This window comes from Lycium barbarum, chromosome 2, assembly GCF_019175385.1.
Source record: "Lycium barbarum isolate Lr01 chromosome 2, ASM1917538v2, whole genome shotgun sequence".
NCBI lineage: Eukaryota > Viridiplantae > Streptophyta > Magnoliopsida > Solanales > Solanaceae > Lycium > Lycium barbarum.
This window is the reverse complement of record NC_083338.1, coordinates 11,601,329-11,623,789: the sequence shown is the minus strand read 5'-3', so window position 1 is coordinate 11,623,789 and position 22,461 is coordinate 11,601,329. Positions and strand designations below refer to the sequence as shown.

At 34.0% G+C, this 22,461-nt stretch overlaps 2 protein-coding genes and 1 long non-coding RNA gene across 3 annotated transcripts; all 3 read left to right on the top strand.

Annotated features, from left to right (window-relative positions):
* The first annotated feature begins 248 nt into the window (after positions 1–248).
* On the top strand, positions 249–2,548 carry LOC132629327 (uncharacterized). The gene is made up of 2 exons (XM_060345011.1): positions 249–1,354; positions 1,744–2,548. Exons 1-2 carry the CDS (start codon positions 964–966, stop codon positions 1,950–1,952), a joined length of 600 nt encoding a protein of 199 aa, XP_060200994.1. The 5' UTR covers positions 249–963; the 3' UTR covers positions 1,953–2,548.
* Positions 2,549–16,567: 14,019 nt separating this feature from the next.
* Positions 16,568–18,288, top strand: LOC132626173 (uncharacterized). Its single transcript, XM_060340937.1, has 2 exons — positions 16,568–17,326; positions 18,070–18,288. Exons 1-2 carry the CDS (start codon positions 16,700–16,702, stop codon positions 18,154–18,156), a joined length of 714 nt encoding a protein of 237 aa, XP_060196920.1. The 5' UTR covers positions 16,568–16,699; the 3' UTR covers positions 18,157–18,288.
* Positions 18,289–20,375: 2,087 nt separating this feature from the next.
* On the top strand, positions 20,376–22,067 carry LOC132629326 (uncharacterized). The gene is made up of 2 exons (XR_009578179.1): positions 20,376–21,315; positions 21,400–22,067. It is a non-coding gene; the product is annotated as an uncharacterized LOC132629326 (long non-coding RNA).
* Positions 22,068–22,461: the final 394 nt, after the last annotated feature.

Sequence of the window (22,461 nt, the reverse complement as noted above, 5' to 3'; positions counted from 1 at the left end):
GCCCTCTATTTCTTTTTCATACTGCTTTGCACGATTTATCTTTATGTCGAGGATCTATGAGAAACAATCTTTATGCCTTTCATAGTGCTATTTTCAATTATATTTTGTCTACGATGCCCAATATTATTTTATGGAAAATGATGAACATGGTCTTTTATTTTTGGTGATAAATCTAAAATAGTCCCTTAAGTATTATTTGAGTTATTTTAGTCTTTTAAGTTTGTCAAAAATTGAGTCCCAAGATTCTAGCCTGTGTTATAACTTGTAAATCTTCCATAAATCGCAAAGATTCTTTGAATCAGCTCTTGGGTTCCATTTAACAGTAAAGATCCCAACTTTCTTGCATTTTTTTTCTCCATCACGAGATAAATTTGGAGTACTTGGAGTCTTTGTTAATTATTTTGGTTTCTGTTGTGGTGTAAAAAAGAAAAGAAAATGGCCCGGAGGAAGATCAGGGAGTATGATTCGAAGAGATTGTTGAAGAACACTTCAAGAGGCTTGCCGGTTATGATAAAGTTTCATCTTTCAAGTTAGACAAATAAATTAGGTTGGCAGTAACGGTGGCAATGGCAATGGAGGATAAAAAAATTTTAATGATTGAAGAGCAAATAGAAGGGAGGGGTAAAATGAGTTTAAGGCCACTGAGATGGCATGTCACGTGGCATCCACCTCATCAAATATCAGTGCACCATCTTGGACAAACTTAGCGGATGAGGAGTATATATGGATCAATAGTATAACGACAGTGATATATTTTGACAAGTATAAGAGAGATATATTTGACCCTTTTCTAATAGTATAGGGATATATTTTACCCTTTGCCGTAAAAAAAAATTATTCACAGAAAAAAAATTATTCTATAGACTCATATTGTCTTCAGCCTTAGAGGGTCGTCCAAAGTCCAAACCTATTCAGATTGGTACACTAACCAGAGAGATAGAGTTCACTTGCTAAAAACCAACTATGAGTGATGGTTCCTCCAACTCTATGCCCAAGACTGAAATGGATTCAAAAGATGAAACTATTTTAGGTCAAGATCAGGTCAAGCAAGCTCAACTGAAAATGCACCTTCACAGTACCAAAAAGGAAGATCATGAAACCATCGAATCCTATGTGAAGAAATTAAAATGCACAGCCGATTCTCTAGCAGCAATCAACAGTCCAATATCAGATCAAGATTTGGTTTTGCAACTTCTCGCTGGTTTACCTTATCAATACTTGCTCCTCAAAAATAAGATCTCATCTCAGTGTCCTCTCCCAAATTTTTCAAAGTCTTGTTCCATGCTATACGAATACGAGAAATCCTTGTCAGGGCAATCATCAACTAGGCCTCCTCTTAGTTCAGATGAATCTGGTACTCCACCGTTTCAATTTATTTGTCTTACTTTTTTTTTTTAATTCCATTTAAAAAAAATCTCTCTTTCCTTTATGGCAACCGCTTATCACAAGATTAAATAACATTTTAATATATTTTACATAGATAAATTTATTGCCATGTGATGAGAAGATCATGAGTTTTAGCCGTGGTAACTTCTTGCTTCTTGTAGAAATGCCGAAAAAAGCTGTATATAATAGACCTTTGTAGCTTTGTGATCCGGTCATTTTTTATAGCGGGAGCTTGGTGCATCATATTGCCCTTTAATTTAAGATTCAATTTTTTTTTTTTACTTTTTAAAATTTCGTGTCAAGTAAAAAATCAGACAAATAAATTAAAACAGAGGGAGTAATTCGAGTGCTTTGCAGAAAATAATAACTCAAATTCCAGCAAGAGTACTCTGGAGACGCTGCATGATATAGCAAATGCAGTGACAACTATGGTATCAATAGGAAGCACCCATTGTAATGCGTTTGGATGGTCTCAAACATCAACAACAAATAGGGGACGTGGTAGAGGAAGAGGAAGAGGAAGGGGACGTGGTGGAGGAAGAGGAAACTGTAATAATACATTTTAAAGATAATCCGATCTTGACTGATAACACTGTCTTCATTTTCAACACTATATATGACATCATTTAATAATTTTTAAAACTATCTGAAAATTATTTTAGTAAAAATATTTTAAACACATATGAGCTCATTAAAGTATAAATGTATAAGTAAAAGAAATGACTATTTTTAGATTAATAGATAAGATCAATAGAAGAAAGTTACAGAAAAAATAAAATGCAGTGGATGGGGTTATTCTTCCCTTAATCAGGGCTCTCGGGTTTGATCCTGTGTATGAAAAAATCGATAGTAGGGAGCGCTTCCCCCGAATAGGTCTTACGCGACACGAATGCAGATTAATGAGGCTCCAATGCGGATATCGAACATCGGATAGAAAATTTAAAAAAAAAAAAAAAAAAAAGATAGGATATTCGACAGCTTTTGAAAAGTTGACTATGAGTACAAAACAATTAATTTGACTTTAAAAAATAAGATCAGGACCTAGAAGTAATTAATTTAAAAGTTTTACATTTTATGGGAAATTTTTGTAAATACTACAAAGCTCCTTGGTTGGGGTTCGAGCATGAGTATGGAAATATTCGTAGTAGGGGGCGCTTCCCACAAATAGGTCCATGCGACGCGAATGTGGATTAATTGGGCTTCAATGCGGATACCGAATAGAATTTTGTTAAAAAAAAGAAAAATACGGTAGGATGTTCGACAACTTTTGAAAAGTTGACCATTAGTACAAAAAATAAATTTGACTTTAAAAAATAATATCAGGACTTAAAAGTAATTAATTAATTTTTTTTATAATTTATGAGAAATTTTAGTGAAGACTACAAGAATCTCTTAGTTGTCTCTTATATACAGTACTAATAACATTAGTTCAAAATTGTATATCGGAATAACCTACTTAATCTTCGAACCAAACAGGCCTTTAGTGATTTTTAGAGAAGTGGGTGAAATTTATCCACTTATTGTCTGAAATTGAGCAACTCTATCTCCCCTATATTTTAGCTATATGATGTTACCGACATTGGAGGAAAAAGTATTGTTTTTGGTCTTGACTCGTAATTGGTCTTTCATCCGAAGTATAATGGAGGATATATATGAATATGATTCTAATAGAACACACAAATTTTGTTTCAAAATTTTAACATAAAGTGTTTAATAGAAATAATTTATCATATGTTCAGGTATTTAATTGGAACAAATAGTAATTTAAGTGTATAAATGAAATTTATTACTCCATTAGTCTCAATTTATGTTATATATTTTTCTTTTTAGTAAACAAGAATTATACATTTTCATATTTAGTTCAACCTAAAACTTCTCTTTTACCCTTAATGAAATGAATGTCCATTGTTTTAGACCATAAATTTAAAAAAAAAAAATTATTTCTCAAACTCTATCATATAAATTGAGATTTACGGATTACTAATAAATTTAAGAGGCTATACATGTATTACGCATTAATTATTTGCAATAAATCAACTGAAAAATTAGTACATATGATGGTATAAAGTTTTTGAAATAACTGATTGAGCCGAATCATTCACACCCGTGTTAAAGAAAGGCAAGATTATTCTTCGCCCTTAAGTAATGAGAGGAATAATTAGGAGAGCATTTTCCAAAAAGAAAAAGTACTAATGAGGAATCAATTAAAGTACCATAAAACATGTCTTCTTTTCACCCACCAATAAATTTCATGCTTAGTGCTGCAAGCTGGTCACGAATAATAATTGTTTTTATCTTTCATCGTACTACTTCAATCCAAAAAGTGGAATATATAGTAAATGTTGTTGTTCAATCCCTCATTTTGTCTAGTGATAGATGATGCTACGCACAGGCCCAACAATTTTTGTAAGGATAAATCACAAAAATTGTAAATTATACAATCCAAACTTAGTGTGAAATATTTGATTAATAATAGAAAAATGGAGTTGTCTTTGACTTTTATCCTTCAGGTAAAATTTTGAATTTTGAATTCTGAATTCTGCTTTAAAATAGAATTTACATGGACAGATCTAAAAAATTAAGCTAGAAATATTAGGCGGAGAGCAAAATTTAAATACTATCAATTTGACGGGTAAAAATTAAAGACCACACAATCCGCTCAAAAAAAAAGTCTTCAAAGTTGCATGTGAAATTTTAGGTCCACAATTCAGTAAAGACTAAAGAGATACTAATTAAAAGGATAGGTAGAAATTTTGGGCCCATAATTCAGTAAAGAGTAACGAGTAAAGATATACTCAATTATAAGTATAAGTAATAATCAAAGAGAAATCCGAGCCTGGCTTCTCCGTCATTTCAGGCTAACGGGAAGCTCCTGGATTCCCTCTTGTTAAGAGTAGTACTAAAGTAAAGTAAAATACATCCATATTATCAAAATAAGATACTGTATATGGTATTGTAGTGCTATTTTTAATTATAAGATTATAAAATATCTTTTGTCTACAATGCCAAATGTTAATTATGATAAAATTATCAAATTGGTGCCTTATTTCAAGAGTTTGATGTAACTTAATTTTAGTGCAATTATTGTTATTTTTTATCTACTCCTTTTTATGCATGGGGTAGTTTTTTGCATTGCAATTTATGTGTTTTTGATTGAAATTTCTGTTGTTTTTAGTTAAAAAAAATAAATTCTCACAATTTATTTTAAGCTTAATAACCAGAATTTGGATAAATGTCCAACAAAAACCATAAATGCGCACTTTTGATAAAACTTAAAGGACAAAAACTGCTCAGATAATACTTTGACCCTACTCTTAAAGCACAAGGACCATTTTGTTCATTTTCTCTATATTTTATGGTCTTCAACCTTAGTGGTGCAGTTGAATTAAAAAACAAAACAAAAGAGAGAGACTAGGAGCATTTAATTATTGGTGACTTTTTATTTTTTTTATTTTAGGAGAGGTGACTCAAGTTTTAATTATTAGGTGGAGGGGATAATTTTCTATTAGTGATTAAGGGGCTTTGAAGTTGCCCAAATTTTTTTATTTTGACACTTTGATCCTCAACATTATTTTTAACAATTTGCATTCAAGTTTTATTTTTAACACTTTTACCCACTCCCGACCAGACCCCCCTCCCAAACCCATTCCTCCCGCCCCCTCCCCCACCCCCCACCCCGCCATTTTTATTTTATTTTTTTACCCCTTCGTCCTCCCAACCCCCTAACCCCCCCTCCCCCGCCCCAAAAAAAATAATTTTTTTTTTATTTTCCTTATTTGTTTTTTTACCCCCTCCCCTCCCCTCCTCCTTCTCGCAACCCTCCCTCCACCCCCACCCTAAAAAAAATTGATTTTTTTTTATTTTCTTTATTTATTTTTTCACCCTCCTCCTCCTCCTCGCAACCCTCCCCCCACCCCCCACCCCTCAAAAAAATATTTAAAACAAGTTTTGATTTTTTTCTTACCAGCCTTCACTTCCTCCCCCCTCCCCCCCAAAAAAAAATTAAAAAGTTTTGATATTTCTTTTTTGTTTTTTCACTAGCCCCCGCTCCTCCTCCCACCCCTCACTACCCCACCAACAAAAAAAAAATTGATTTTTTGAATTGATTCTTTCACACCCCTTGTCCTCCTCCTCCTTGCAACCCTCCCCCTACCCCTCACCCACCCCCACCCCCCCCCCAAAAAAAAATTAAAAAGTTTTGATTTTTTCTTACCAGCCTCCACTCCTCTTCCCATCCCTCCCCCCCCCCCCCCCAAAAAAAAAAATTGATATTTTTTTACCAGCCCCCCTCCTCCTCCCACCCCTCACTACCCCCCCCCCCCCCCCCCCCTTCCAAATTGCTTTTTTACAAAAAGTTTTGGAAAGTTTTTCTTTTAATTTTTTGCACCCACCATCCCCCACCCTTCCGAAAAAAAAATGTTTGTTAAAAAAAAATTGAATTTTTTTTTTGCACCACCCCCCTCCCCCACTCAAAAAAGAATATTGAAAAGAAGTTTTGATTTTTTTTTTTTTTTGGGGCTTAGGAATAATTTGGATAAAATTCAGGTTGTTGTTGTAGTGTGTTTGTAGTGAAAAGATGATTTTTCTGTTGTTGTCCTGATATGGTTCAGGGTTTAGGAAAAGATATCCAATAGATGGTATTTTTGTTCTTGTCGTGGTGTTTATCTGGCTATGTTTGTAGAAGATATCCAATAGATTTATAGCTGTTGTAACAAGTTCTACATTTGTGGCAACAAGTAGACAATCTGTTGCAACAACTACAAATCTGTTGGACATAGCTTCAGTTATTTGGTTCTGTTTGTAGAAAATATCCAACAGATTTGTAGTTGTTGTCCAAGCCGAAATGCTTCGTAGTTGTTAATTGCACTGTGTTGTAATAATAGTTATTTGTTGGAACTTTATGACATTTAAATGTTATTCTTTTTTAGAATGGTAATCTCTGCTCTTGGTGCTTGTGAACTTAGTTTATCTGATATGTTGATCGTGTTCAAATCACAAATTTGTGTATTTTTGTTAATAAATTGCTGAATAGTTTTCAACAAGTAATGAATCTATTGCAATAACTCTGTAACTTGTTGGGTTTTATCCAACAATTAACAGGACTTGTTGTAACAACTAATAACTTGTGTTTTTATCCAATTGCTAAAAGATTTCCAGCAAATAAGCAATATGTTGCAACAACTGAAAAGCCTTGTTGCAGCAACTAAGTTACATGGTGAGGTTTTTCCAACAAGTGGAGTGACTTGTTGCAGAAGTGAGTAACTTGTTGTGTTTTATCCAATAAGAGTAAGGACTTATTCAACAACTATGTCATTTGCTGCAACAGATGCTACAATTGTTGCAACATATACTACACTTGTTGCAACAGATATTACAGTTATTGCAATGGATACTACTTGATTCACCCATATTCAGTGATCAACAAAGGGAATCAATGATATTTATTGATAAACAAAGGAAATCAATGATAAGTAATGATCAATATATTAATCAATTTGACGGTAATTTGAGTCAGGAATATGCATTAAATCCAATGATCATTATAGTGAATTGATGTGAAGTACTTGATTCACCCATATTTAGTGATAAACAAATAAATTCAACAATATTTAGTGATCAATATATAATACTTAATCAATTTGATAGTATCTTGAGTTAGGAAAGATGATCTACTAAGTTAGTATGCACTAAATCGAGTGATTATTAGAGTGAATTGATGTGAACTACTTGATTCACTCATATTTAGTGCTAAACAAGGGAAATCAACTATATTTAGTGATCAATGTATAATATTTAATCAATTTGATATATTGTGAGTCAGGAAAGATGATCTACTAAGTCAGCATGTACTAAATCGAGTGATCATTTGAGTGAATTAATGTGAACTACTTGATTCGCCCATATTTAGTGAAAAACAAATGAAATCAACGATATTTAGTGATCAGTGATCAATATAAAATACTTAATCAATTTGCTAGTATTTTGAGTCAGGAAAGATGATCTACTAAGTCAATATGCATTAAATCGAGTGATTATTAGAGTAAATTGATGTGAACTACTTGATTCACACATATTTAGTGTTAAATAAATCAAATCAATGATATTTAGTGATATATATATATATATATATATATATATATATATATATATATATATATATATATATATATATATATATATATATATATATATATATATATATCTACTAATATCCTTAATAAATTAGATAGTAATTTCATGGATTAGATGGACAATTCTAAGTGTATTCTTAGAATAGATATTATAGTTGCTGCAACATATACCACAGTTGTTGCAACATATACCACATTTGCTGCAACAGATACTACAGTTGTTCCAACAGATACTACAGTTGGTTCAAGAGATACTACACTTGCTGCAACAGATACTATACTTGCTGCAATAGATACTAATTGGTTCACCCATATTTAGTGATCAATAAAGCGAATCAGCCATATTTAGTGATAAACAATGGAAATCAACCATATTTATTGATCAATACAAATATACATACATACATACACACACACACACACACACACATATATATATATATATATATATATATATATATATTCTAAGTGTATTCTTAGAATAGATACTATAGTTGTTGCAACATATACGACATTTGCTGCAACAGATACTACAGTTGTTCCAATAGATACTACATTTGCTGCAACAGATACTATACTTACTGCAATAGATACTAATTGGTTCACCCATATTTAGTGATCAAGAAAGCGAATCAGCCATATTTAGTGATAACAATGGAAATCAACCATATTTATTGATCAATACATACATACATAAGTATATATATATATATACTTATGCAATTTGATGGTGTTTTGAGTTATGATAGATGATCAACTAAGTCCAATACGCACTAAACGAAGTGATCATTGAAGTGAATTGATGTGAACTACTTGATTCACCCATATTTAGTGATAAACAATGGAAATCAACCATATTTATTGATCAATATATATACTTAAGCAATTTAATGGTGTTTTGGGTCAGGATAGATGATCAACTAAGTCCAATACGCACTAAACGGAGTGATCATTAGAGTGAATTGGTGTGAACTACTTAATTCACCCATATTTAGTGATAAACAATGGAAATTAACCACATTTAGTGATCAATATATATATCTACTAAAATCATTAGTAACTTATTGTAACTTCTTCCACAACTGTATGATCTATTGCAACATATTAGTAACTTGTTTAAACAGATTAGTTACTTGTTGGAATAGATTAGTAACTTGTTGAAACAGATTAGTAATTTGTTGCAAAATCTTCCATAACTGTACTATCTGTTACAACAAATTAGTAACTTGTTTAAATAAATTAGTTACTTGTTGGAACAGATTAGTAACTTGTTGAAACAGATTAGTAATTTGTTGCAACTTCTTCAATAACTGTATGATCTGTTGCAATCATTTATGCAACTTGTCTAAACAGATTAGTAACTTATTTAAACAGATTAGTTACTTGTTGGAACGGATTAGTAACTTGTTGCAACTTCTTCAACAACTGTATGATTTGTTGCAATCATTTAGGCAACTTGTCTAAACAGATTAGTAACTTGTTTAAACAGATTAGTTATCTGTTGGAACAGATTAGTAACTTGTTGCAACTTCTTCAACAACTGTATGATCTGCTGCAGTCATTTAGGCAACTTGTCTAAATAGATTAGTGACTTGTTTAAACTGATCCATCTGTAGAAACAGATTAGTAACTTGTTGCAACTTCTTCAACAAGTGTATGATCTGTTGCATCAATTAACTCATCTGTTGCGACATATTTTTTAGTTTATAATAATTTAAGCAATTGTTTGATTTTTTCTAACAAGGTGAGTAATTTGCTGCAATAACTAAGCAATTCTACTATATGCATCTATTGCAACGATTAGTAAGCAAAATAAATAAGTTAATAAATAGAAATTGTTCAACAACTACCTTGGCTCCAAATACCACAACTAATCAAAATAAATAAGTTCATAAACATCATTCACAAATAAAATAAAGGACAAAAAAAATAGAAATTGTTCAACAGTCTCCAAATATCACAACTTAAGTGATAATTTATTGAGCAACTACCTTCTGGGGTGTACCAGATTTCCTTGATCTACTTCATCTCCTTCATTTCCATCATCAGTTTCTTCATCTTTTAGTTCTTCTTCACTTTCTTCATTTGTATATATTGCTTCTTGGCTCTGTTCTTCATGTCTTTTTAAGGATTGATTGTCAGTTTGGCTGCCAATTTGACTATATCTTTCTTCAACATTTGCTGATTTATAAATAAATTGTCTACTTATTGTAACAAGTGTAGAACTTGTTGCAATAATTATAAATCTGTAGGATATCCTCTACAAACAGAACCAAATAACTGAAGCTTTGTCCAACAGATTTGTAGTTGTTGCCACAGATTGTCTACTTGTTACAACAAGTGTAGAACTTGTTGCAACAACTAAAAATCTGTTGGATATCTTCTACAAACAGAACCAAATAACTGAAGCTATGTCCAACAGATTTGTAGTTGTTGCAACAGATTGTCTACTTGTTGCAACAAGTGTAGAACTTGTTGCAACAATTACAAATCTGTAGGATATCCTCTACAAACAGAACCAAATAACTGAAGCTATGTCCAACAAATTTGTAGTTGTTGCAATAGATTTTCTACCTGTTACAACAAGTGTAGAACTTGTTGCAATAACTAAGAATCTGTCGGATATCTTCTACAAACAGAACCAAATAACTGAAGCTATGTCCAACAGATTTGTAGTTGTTGCAACAGATTGTCTACTTGTTGCAACAAGTGTAGAACTTGTTGCAACAATTACAAATCTGTAGGATATCCTCTACAAACAGAACCAAATAACTGAAGCTATGTCCAACAAATTTGTAGTTGTTGCAATAGATTTTCTACCTGTTACAACAAGTGTAGAACTTGTTGCAATATCTAAGAATCTGTCGGATATCTTCTACAAACAGAACCAAATAACTGAAGCTATGTCCAACAGATTTGTAGTTGTTGCAACAGATTGTCTACTTGTTACAACAAGTGTAGAACTTGTTGCAATAACTAAAAATCTGTTGGATATCTTCTACAAACAGAACCAATTAACTGAAGCTATGTCTAACAGATTTGTAGTTGTTGCAACAGATTGTCTATTTGTTACAACAAGTGTAGAACTTGTTGCAACAACTAAAAATCTGTTGGATATCTTCTACAAGCAGAAGCAAATAGCTGAAGTTATGCCCAACAGATTAGTGAGTCGTTGCAACAAATTGTCTACTTGTTGCAAAAAGTGTAGAGCTTGTTGCAACAAATACAAATCTGTTGGTTATTTTCTACAAGTAGAACCAGATAAATACCAGGATAAGAATAAAAAAACTATCTATTGGATATATTTTCCTAAACCCTGAACCATACCAGGACAACAACAAAAAAACCATCTATTTCACTACAAACACATAACAATGACAACCTGGATTTTATCCAAACTTTTCCTAAGCCCAAAAAAAAAAAAAAAAAAATTCAAAACTTTCTTTCAAGATTTTTTTTAGGGGGGGGGGGGGGGGGGGGGGGAGGTCGTTGCAAAAAACCAAAAATAAAACTTCTCAAAACTTTTTTTTTTAAAACAAAATTAATTTTTTTGGGTGGGTGGGAAAAGTAAGAAACCACAAAAAAAAAAAAAAAACTTATTTTCAAGAAAAATCATTTTGTAGGGTGGGAAGGGGGGGGGGGTGTGCAATAAAACAAAAAGAAAAACTTTTTAATTTTTTTTTTTGCGAGGCGGGGAGGAGGAGGACGAGGGGGGGGGGGGGGGGTGTGTGAAAAAACAAATAAAGAAAATAAAATTTTAAAAAAAAATTGAGGGGGGAGGAGGAATAGTGGGGGTTGGTAAAAAAAATTAATTTTGTTTTTTAAAAAAAGAAAATCAAAATTTAAAAAAAAAATTAGGGGGGGGGGGGGGGAGGAGTGGGGGCTGGTTAAAAAAATCAAAATAAAAAAAAAATCCGGGGGGATAGTGGAAGGGGAGGGTTGGGAGGAGGAGGAGGGGGTGAAAAAACAAATAAAGAAAATTTTAAAAAAAAATTGGGGGGAAGGGGTGGGAGGAGGAGTAGGGGCTGGTAAAAAAAATCATTTTTTTTTTAATTTTTTTTATTGGGGGGGAGGGGGGAGGGTTGGGAGGCGGATGAAGGGGATGAAAAAAAATAAAGGAAATCAATTTTTTTTAAAAAATAGGGGTGAGGGTGCGAGGGGGTGGGAGGAGGAGAAGAGGGCGACTGGTCAAAAAGAAAATAAATTCAAAAAAAAAATTCAAAAAAACCTTAGACTATCAAAATTCAAATGGCCAAATCTCATATGCCAGAGCCAAGATGAATCTTTGACACATGAAAATAAGCACCTTGGTCCATCACTTTGAAGATTCAAAACAAATATTTTATATTTAGCCATGGGAACTTTGGCTAACAATCTCCCATTTTCATCTTTCATAGTTAACTTTTTATCTTTCAAATGAATGTCATAAGTTTTCTCCAAAAGCTGTCCCAAACTCAGAATATTACTTTTCATTTCCGATATATACATGACATTGGAGATAAATTGATGACTTCCATCTTTCAAATGAATTAAAATCGTACCTTTTCCTTTGATTTGAACTTTTGAAGAGTCTCCAAGAGTGATGTTGCCACCATTAAGTTCCTCAAACTCAGCAAATAAATGCTTCTTCCCGCAAATATGGCTGCTTGCACCGGAATCAAGGTACCATTTATTTCTTTCTACACTTTCTTCTTCTTTACATGCCATGAGTAAAATGTCATCTTCATCTTCATTTTTGCTCTCCACAAAATTATTTATCTCCTCCAAATTATTTTTACATTCCCAAGAAAAATGACCATATTTATGACAAGTATAACATTCAATATTTTATTTGTCATACCTTCCTTGATTTGACCTCCATCCTCTACCTCTTCCGCGGCCTCTTCCTTGGTTGGAGTCTTGACTTCTATTTTCTTTGGTCGGAGGTTGACTACCACCTCTTCCTCCTCTACCACGACCTCTTCCACGCCCACGACCTATTTGTTGTGAGCCACTCCTTTCATCTTTCTCCTTCGAAGAAAGTATTGCTTGCAAAGCTTGTTCAACCGACTTTTGTTTTGATTTCTTCAACTTTTCTTCATGTGCTTGCAAAGAACCCGTGAGTTCTTCTATGGTCATGGTGTCCAAGTCCTTGGACTCTTCAATGGCAATAACAATATAATTAAATTTTGAATCTAGGGATCGTAATATTTTTGCAACGACCCTATCATCATTCAACTCTTCACCATATCTCTTCATTTGATTGACAACCGCCAAGACTCTTGAAATATAATTCGAAACTGATTCAGATTCCTTCATTTGCAACGATTCAAATTCTCCTCTTAAGGTTTGGAGACGAACCTTTTTCACCTTGTCCAAACCTTTAAAGTAAGTTTGAAGAATATCCCATGCTTGCTTGGAGTTGGTTGCATTTGCAACCTTCTCGAACATCTTTTCATCCAAGCTTTGATGGATGAGTGTGAGTGCCTTTTGGTATTTCTTCTTTGTCGCAGTGGCATCATCTTCTTCATCAATGCCACTCTTCACAATTTCCCTGTCACGACCCGACTGGGGCTGCGACGGGCACCCGGTGCTAGCCCACCCGGGCACCCCTTAGCGTACCTTTACACTTACATCTAGGTGAGCCACATATTTAAGCATACATTCCTATTCATCAATCATACTAGTCCCATTGGACAACAAATACCTTTATATCATCATTGGCATCTATGCCATACCCATGTACATAAGCCGACAAGGCCAAACATATCTAACCATATACACATGTCTACGAGCCTCTAAGGGGAGTATGTCATAACATATAGGTGGGATATGCCCATAATTATGTACATAAAAGAATCAGTACCCAAAGCTATAGCTCTAAATGAAGTGGAGCTCTGCTATGCAGTCTCTGAGAATGTAGCTATGGATCAAGTCTGTCTCCCTGGGCACCTGCGGGCATGACACAGCGTCCACAAACAAAAGGACGTCAGTACAAAGAATGTACTGAGTATGTAAAGCATGATCAATATCAATATAGAAGCACAATAAGCAATATGATAAATAGCATAGGAGGGGAGATAGCAGTATCAACGTCATAAGCACTTACTTATCTTTCATAGAGACTTTCCATTTCTAGTACCTAATTGTGTGCATACATCCGTATCCGTATCCGTATCCGTATTCATATCCGTACTCATTTACATTGCGTCCATAATCGTATCCATATACATAGTCTTATTCATATTCATATCTATATCATAACATAACCATATCATATACATAACATTTACATAGCATGCCCGACCACGAAGGTTCGGTGTTTCATACATACTTGGCCAACCAAGGCTCAAGGTTACACATACCTGGCCCTACCAAGGCTTCAGGGTTACATCTATTTGGCCCTACTAAGGCTTCAGGGTGATCCGTACCATCTGTAGAGGTGTGCGCGTGTTACATAATCATATACATATTCTACTCGGCCTTATAAGCTCGGGGTTCCATAATAGTCATACATAGTTACATATACATAATAGCTCATAAGCATCTATACTATTTACATTACTATCATCATCGTCATCGTTATCGTCATTCATTACATCTATCTTTATAGGCTTACTCGTCATATGAGAAACTTAGTACAATCGTAGCATATCAAGAATCACGAGCTTAATAGCTCGGAAGATCGAATCATTGGAAGGACATCATAGACTTGTAGAAGATTTAGATGTTTGGCCAATGAACCATGCCTTATGAAAGAAGGGTTAGCCTTACATACCTTTCTGTTCAACTATTTACCACCTGCACGTTCTCCTTCAACGCTTGCGTTTCTACCTTCATTAAAGTCATACTATCATTAGAAATCGATAGCTAGCATACACGACTAAAACTAGAGAAAATCGGACAGCATCTCCTTTATTTATACGACATTCCTCCATAGCGTATATCAACTCCCAAATGTCAATAATACATTCACAATATCATAACAATATTCTTTATTCATCCACATCATCTATATTTCTCACTTCGCTTCTATTCACCCATATCCATGGTCATAACACACGACTATGTTCATTCATATACATTGCCTATCCCATGTTCTCAACATCATTTATAACACATTTATATCACGACACATCAAGAATCATGACTCAATTCAAGCTATTACTCAAAATGGCACTATTCCACATTCATGACCCATTTTTCTATATCCTTCTACAATCCAAGTATTTCAACTCTCTAATACCTTACACAACATAGAAATACCATAAATCTTACCTTAGATGTTGTAAGAACAAGCCTTGGTTGGTAATACTTCACTTGAGCAAAACCCTAGTTCATCTCCAATGAGATTTCTTGACTTGAATGATCTTTAATGGGTTTTCTCACACTTGATTCACTTAGTTAATGTTATAGATCACTAATACCTCTTGAATTCTTGTGGAATAAATGTAGAGAGATGTTTTAGAGAGAAGGGGTGTGATATGGAAATGAAATAAAATGAAACTTGAATCCTTTATTTAATGAACCATTCAGTCCCCGACCAGGTATACGGGCCAACATACGGTCCGTACATTTTATACGGGCCGTATGTTTGGCTGTATGTTTGGTCCAGAGAAATGTGCCATCCTGGGCTGATTATACAGTCCTAACATACGGACCGTATATTTTATACGGCCATTATGTTTGGCTGTATAATCCCCAGTGTTCCGAAGCTCGTTTTCGTCAACTCGTTTGATCTCCAATCCTTATAGAACCTTCTTAGCACTTGCTTAACACCTCAATACCAATCTAAGGGACGTTATCACTCTTCTCCAAGACATCATTAAATCCTCGCTAACTCGTTACTCGTAATTACTTTCCGTTTCCTATCATATGCCTTGCCTTCTCTTGGCCAACTTTCTTCCCCTATCTCTAACATCTTTGAAATCTTAACTAGGGTCATCGAATGTCGTTTTTTACTTATTGAACTACCGTATATTCGTACTCTTCACTAGTCTATTCACTTGTGTAACAACGAAAAATTTTCCGAGGTGTAACATTTCCATACATTATAGGCTCCAAGCAAAGCCTTCATTCGGATGCACCAACTTCCATAATTTTCTTTAGTGAGCATCGAAACTTGGAATGGAGTTCCATTGGTGTTAGTCATTTTCTCTCTACGTTTTGTTGTCTCTCAAACACACGGCTCTCCAAATGTTGAAAATTTGGGAGAGCAAGACAACACAAATAATACTCAAAACTCACTAGAAGAGAAATGGAGGAAAAATGATTTTCTATTCAACTTGGCTTAACTCAAATGGCTAGATTACATGACTATTTATAGGTGAATTCATCTATGTAACTAGCCTAGCATACATGTATCACTATTAATAATTTCACACTTCACATCCTCCAAATACATAAATAAGAATTCACTAGACTAATCTAGAATTTTTCACCAATTCATGTATCTCCTTATACATTAATCTACTAGTTCATGAACTAAATTAAATATAATGTGAACAAATTAAATAATGTGAATAAATTTTTTTTTTCAACAAATTATTCACACCCCTTGTGTTAAGAAAGATAAAGAGTATTCTTAGCTCTTAAGTAATGAAAGGAACAATTGGGAGAGCATTATCCAAAAAGAAAAAAGTGATGAAATCGATAAGATCAATTGCAGTTCCCTCTAGCTTTGGCAAAAATAGTTGTATTGCCGAATTTACGTACCATGGCAAAGAAGGGAAATGAGAAAAAGCAGACATTGGAAAATTATTGCAGCCACTTTCTTGCTTTACTAAACTTTACGGAGCCAACGTGTAAGGTTGATCAATTGAGATGTGAGTCTGCAATCTAAATTACTCAAAAGTGATTGGAGGTATTAAAATTACGCAATAAAAAAATTATTATTAAACTAACTTTTGCGCACTAATTAACTGAACAATAGCACTAAACTATAAATTTACAGTTTAATTTTATTGTGCAATTAATTAATGCACAAGATTTGTTTGGTAACATTTTTTTTATTGCGTTATATTAGTACAATCGCTTTTTGAGTCATTTAAGTTATGAGATGTGGTTTGGATTGGGTCGCCTCGCAAATCTTTGGTGACTGCTAGACTACTTTATTAAAATGATGATGAAGCAAGCGACGCTATTTAAGCGTAGGTCCTTAATATAAGAAAATTGCCTGAGTGTTCTAATTAAACACTAACGAAATGGCTACTGCTGATGAGACCAAATTGCGGATGAAGCTTTTGATTGACACCAATGCTAAAAAATTGCTATTTGCTGAGGTTGATAAGGATTTTGTTGATTTCCTCTTTCACATTCTCTCGTTGCCAGTGGGCACTGTCACTAGGCTCCTTAAGGAGAAAGGAATGAATGGGTGTTTGCATAACATCTATCAAAGCGTAGAGAATCTGGATGACTCCCACATTCAGTGGAAGGATATTATTTTAGAACCCAAGTGTCATTTTCGAATCTCTTCAGTTCCTCTATTGCTTAATGACGCTCCGACTCAAACGGCTTTTTATAAATGTCGAAATACTTCCCCCATCAGCCCCTGCTGGGGGGGCGATTGTTATGTCACCGATGACTCTAGCGCTCGCTGTCCAGATCCAGATTGTAACTCACAAATGTCAGGTACGTTGTCGTATGTTGCTCCACCTGGGAAGGTAGCAACAGGGGGTTTTGTGAGGGATGTGGTGAAATACATGGTGATGGATGACTTGGTGGTTAAGCCCGGGTCCGTCGTATCAAGCATTACCAGTCTTACAGAGTGCTTTAATGTCAAGGATTTTGGTGCACTGCACGAGGAAGTTGTACATTTTGGAAAGGAAGAGGTAAATCACTTTTATTTGGATTTATTTTATTATTATTATCTTCATTAATAATAAAATTCTACTATTGGTTAAAAAGGGGAAAAAATAATTAATTGTGCCTTGAACCTTTAAAAGGACAAATAATTTGAAACAATTATTTTGAGTAAACACAACAAATAATTTGAGATGGGAAAAATATAATTAATTGTGCTTTGAACTCCTAAAATGACAAATTATTTGAAACAATTATTTTTAATAACAACGACAAATAATTTGAGACGGAGGGAGTAGGTTGTTTGATAGAAAGAATCACTATTTTTGGGACATACCAAAAAGGATAATAAGACACTTAAATTGGGACGGAGGGCGTAATGAATTTCTTGTCAGATTTATGTGGTATTTTTTATTTTTTGAGATTTAAATTATGTGATCTATGATCGATATTTTAGAATGTATTAATGGATCTTTTTCACGTAACAGAATTATTACCCATTACTAGTATTTTTCGTATAATTTTTTAATATTAAATTTATCTTATTTAATTTAGTTTCATAGATGAGTCAAGTTGATTATCGGAAACGAAAAATACTACATCTATTATGATGGATGATCCGATCCCAATCGCCACTGTTATTAGTGCCGATAACAATATTATCGTAACATCGCCATGGTACAGTTTAATCTGCATCTGCAACCTTTTCTTCGACATAATGTACTTTTTATTTCTTGGACAACATTTTAGAAAATTCCTGCTCGTTTTGCAGGCGCTGAAGTTGCTGAAATTATCATTCGAGTCGAAAGCAGTTCTGACAAGTCTTTTCATGATGAGTAGCGTAAAGGCCGAGGACTAGCTAGTCATTATTAGACATATCAATGGATTTGGATGCTTCAGTTTAGTCAATTGCCTTTTAATGGTTTTCTTTTGTTTCATTTCCCGCTATCGCTGATTATGATTACAAAATCTTACTTTATCTGGTTTGAAATTGTTTTTGGTACGTTCTATTCTCAAGCATATCTTACATTTAAAGATTAATTTTTAGCCATATGCATATCCACCATTATGAAAGAAGCACAAATAATTTGAACGGATTTCTTCAGCCATACAAGTCGTCCCTCTCAAACAAAAGTAGTAAAAGCAATTCAAGTTAGCAGTTATTTCGTGCTTAATTGACATATCATAAAGTTCTTGTTGACAGCAGAATTACAAATTTGCTTCCATTACGTGATATTTAATTTTGCCCTGGATACCTTCTAATGGATAGGCTAAGATTTCTTTTGTTTTTGCATTATGTATATTTTGTGTTATGCACAGAGTACTACAGTTTACGTATGCCATAAGAAGAAATAAAAAGAGGAAGGAGGAGGGAGTAATATTTCATCTCAAGCATATTATCGAATTTAGACATTCTTCGACCATCTCCAACATTATAGACTGCATAAATTATTTGAAGAGAATTATTTTATTCACAGATGAAGCTTCAAAAAAGCCATTTGTCTCGATTATTTTTAAGCTTGAAAAAGTTTAATTTGTGCTTGTGCTTAAATGTACGTGTTGTAGCTGTGAAAGTCAAATCAACACTGAAACAATGTAATCGTTGTACATGAATAGCCATTGAAAGTTGAGTAAGCTTGAGCTAGCCCATTGTCCAATAACTCCGAAATCAATCCATACTTCTGTGCTAACTAAAGTTAATTTGCTAGCTAAGCGGAGTTGCAAATTCGCCTCATTAATATTATGCGATAGTAGTTGTACATAGTGACAGTCTTAGTTGTACTGTTTCACCTGGCAATCATAATGTACGAGTAATTAAGCTGTTGCACTTTTTCTTGACGCTGTGAGTACTATTCCTCATATATGGAGTTCTTCGCTTTGTATATTTTGTGAGTCCGCAACTTAAATAATCCAAAAAGTGTCAAAAGACACCAAAATACCCCACTAAAAAGAAGTTACCAAAGTGTCTGCGGACTAAATTAGTGTGCAATACTTCTTTAATATCGTCCCCACCATTTTCAAAAAACAATCGACGACGAAACTTCGAATTTCAGTGGTCCCCACCTTTTAAAAACATCATTTTCGTGTTATTTTTTAACCCAAAAGTCAATATTTTTGGTATATTCAAGGCAAAGAATAAGTTTCAAAGCTTTGATTTCGGGATTAAACGGCGTAAAACTAGATTTCAAAAACTAAAAACTACCTTCATTTTAGGTATTTCACTACAAATTTTGTATTATATAGTTAAATATATTACTATCCTAAGCATGATTGTTGTGTAATGTTGCTGATTACGAAAAAACTATTGCACACTCTTTTTGTGTGCAAATGGGCAGTCCTCTGCCCCTTCTTTCATTTTTTAATTTTTTTTTTATTAATTAATTGTTAATTGTTTGTTAGGTAATTGTTTATTTGTTGATTATTTATTTCGTATTTCTTAATTGTCGGATTAGCTAATTGTTTATTTGTTAATTATTGATTAATTAGTTATTAAATATTTGTTAATAGTTTCATTAATTAATTATTTATTTGTTAATTATTTTCTAGCTAATTGTTAATTGTATGATAATGAATTGTTAATCTTTATATTTTTGTTTATGAAATATTTGTTAATTTAGGATTGAACGTCCTTAGTTTAGGTTTGAACATCTTTAGTTAAACCTTAATATCCTTAAGATAATATTTGTTAGTTAATTGTATTTAATCCTTAGGTTAGGTTTGAGCATCCTTAGTTTAAGATTTAAAATAGCATTAATATAATATTAGTTAGTTAATTGTAGTTAGTATAATAATTAATTAACAATTATTAATTCGCAAATTTAGATAGTTAATATAATTTCCTGTTAAAGTCTTAGTTAGTTAGTATAATTGAACATCCTTAGTTTAGGTTTGAACATCTTTAGGATTATATTTGTTAGTTAATTATATTTAATCCTTAGGTTAGGTTCGAACATCCCTAATTTAAGATTTAAAATAGCATTAATATAATATTAGTTAGTTAATTGTAGTTAGTATAATAATTAATTAACAATTATTAATTCACAAATGTAGATAGTTAATATAATTTCACGTTAAAGTCTTAGTTAGTTAATATAATTGAACATCTTTAGTTTAGGTCTGAACATCTTTAGTTTAGGATTGAACATCCTTAGTATAATTTTTCGATAAAAGATTACATAATTAATATTACATGTTAATGATTAATTAAAAATGCGTAAAACTGATACGACACCTCCATGGATCCCGCCCCCTTCATCCGGGGCCCTTCGAGCCAGAGGTGCTTCATCTACAGCAGTAGCATAGGTCCCAGCTAGTATGGGATTCGGATGTAGATCCCAACCTCTTCGTCCGTCCCAGGTTTATGGAACAAGCATGGGATATTTTAGCAACTCGGCCCCTATATCCTCGCGTCTTAGAGATACTATATCAGGGCAGTATCTACCGTTGCGTCGCTGTTGGTCGTGTACAACATGACAGGGTTCTTGTGACGGCCATGATTGAGCGATGGCGACCGGAGACCCATACATTTCATCTTCGCTTTGGTGAGGCCACCATCACCCTTCAGGGCGTGGAGGTCATTTACGGTATCTAGGTAGATGGACACGCTTTGTATATTGAGGAGCCCCAGCAGATGCCGTCGTATAGGTAGGAGTTGACTAGGCTCACTGGTTTCGAGCCGCAGTCGCGTGATATATGGGGACAGAGTCGGCTGTCGATGCAGTCCCTCTTCACTCACTTGTGCATCGTAGACATAGAGCATACAATTACAGAGGACACACCTTAGGTTGATATTGATCGACATGCTCGTCTTTACCTTCTCGTCATATTCGGGGGCATCCTGTTCCCGAACATATCGGGTTCCCATGTGAGCTTAAGGTATTTGCCGTTTCTGGAGCATCTGGGCGAGTTAGGATGTTACAGTTGGGGCACTGCTGTTCTGGCTTTCATGTATCGAGGATTCTGTCGATCATCTATGGGCGCGAGGACCGATGTCGCTGCATTTTATCCGCTCATCCAGGTACTGTATTTAAGTGTGTGTAATTTTATTCTAAATATAGCTTTTTGAAATGACGACTAATATTTTTTTTAATAACCCTTTCAGATATGGGTATGGACTAGGATGAGACCTTTTCAACCCATAGTTGCTACCACTCCACTCGACTATATTGTTGAGGCGATGCCATACGCGCGGAGATGGACGAGAGGAGGCGTTATCCGAGATGTGGGTACGCACTACAGTATTCTCCCGTTCAGGGATCAGCTGGATCGTATGACGTCGGACACGGTTGTAACGGTTCGCATTTTCGCGGGCGGGATTAGCTCTCGGAAAAAGCTACTTCAAAATCGTTGGTGCTCTTTCAGACTTTGTTTTAAAAGAGTCGCCACCTAATTTTTAGGAAAGTAGGAAAACCAGTTTTGAAGGGTTTATTCATACGCCGTGAAAGATCCTTCTTAATTCAAAGTTCTAGGTAAGGATTCTGGTGATCCCCTAGGGAAGGTATTAAGCACCCTAGTATTAAGGATCCGTACTATACTGTTGACCTTCGAATTCCAACGTGTGAGTATTTGCATGAACTGTGTACTTAGAGTTTATTTCTAGCAAAAAGCCTGTCATGTTGCATATCATCATTTTTCTTAAAGAATTGAATATATTCCCTTTACATATAGGGTATTTAGGTTCGGATTTATAATATCCGGGTATAATTAGTTCCTTTTATGTATAAGGATAGTAGTCTTTCTATAGAAAAGGATAGAAAGTTTATTTATTTTTATAGTCTGGGTGAATAGATTTTATTCATGTTTGACTCACACATGGACCGTGTTAATCTGTTTAATACATTTCTAGAACATACTTACCATTTTTGATTCACAAGAAAAAGAGCCCCTTTATAATTTTACACGTTTTATCCTTTGAGAGGTGAATTGAACTTATGGCCAAATGACTTATATATATATCCCTTAAAAATGTGCTCGCTATTTGAACAAAATCTCAGATTCATTTAAGGCAAAATTTGACTTGAAGTCCATTTTGTTTTTTTTGGCCCAAAACATCTTTTCACCTTTTTTTGAAAAACGTGGGCCTTCGCCCATAAATTTTAACCACGAATTTATTTTTTAGAAAAATCAAGTGGGTTTCGACCAAAAGAAACGGTTTTATGTTGTT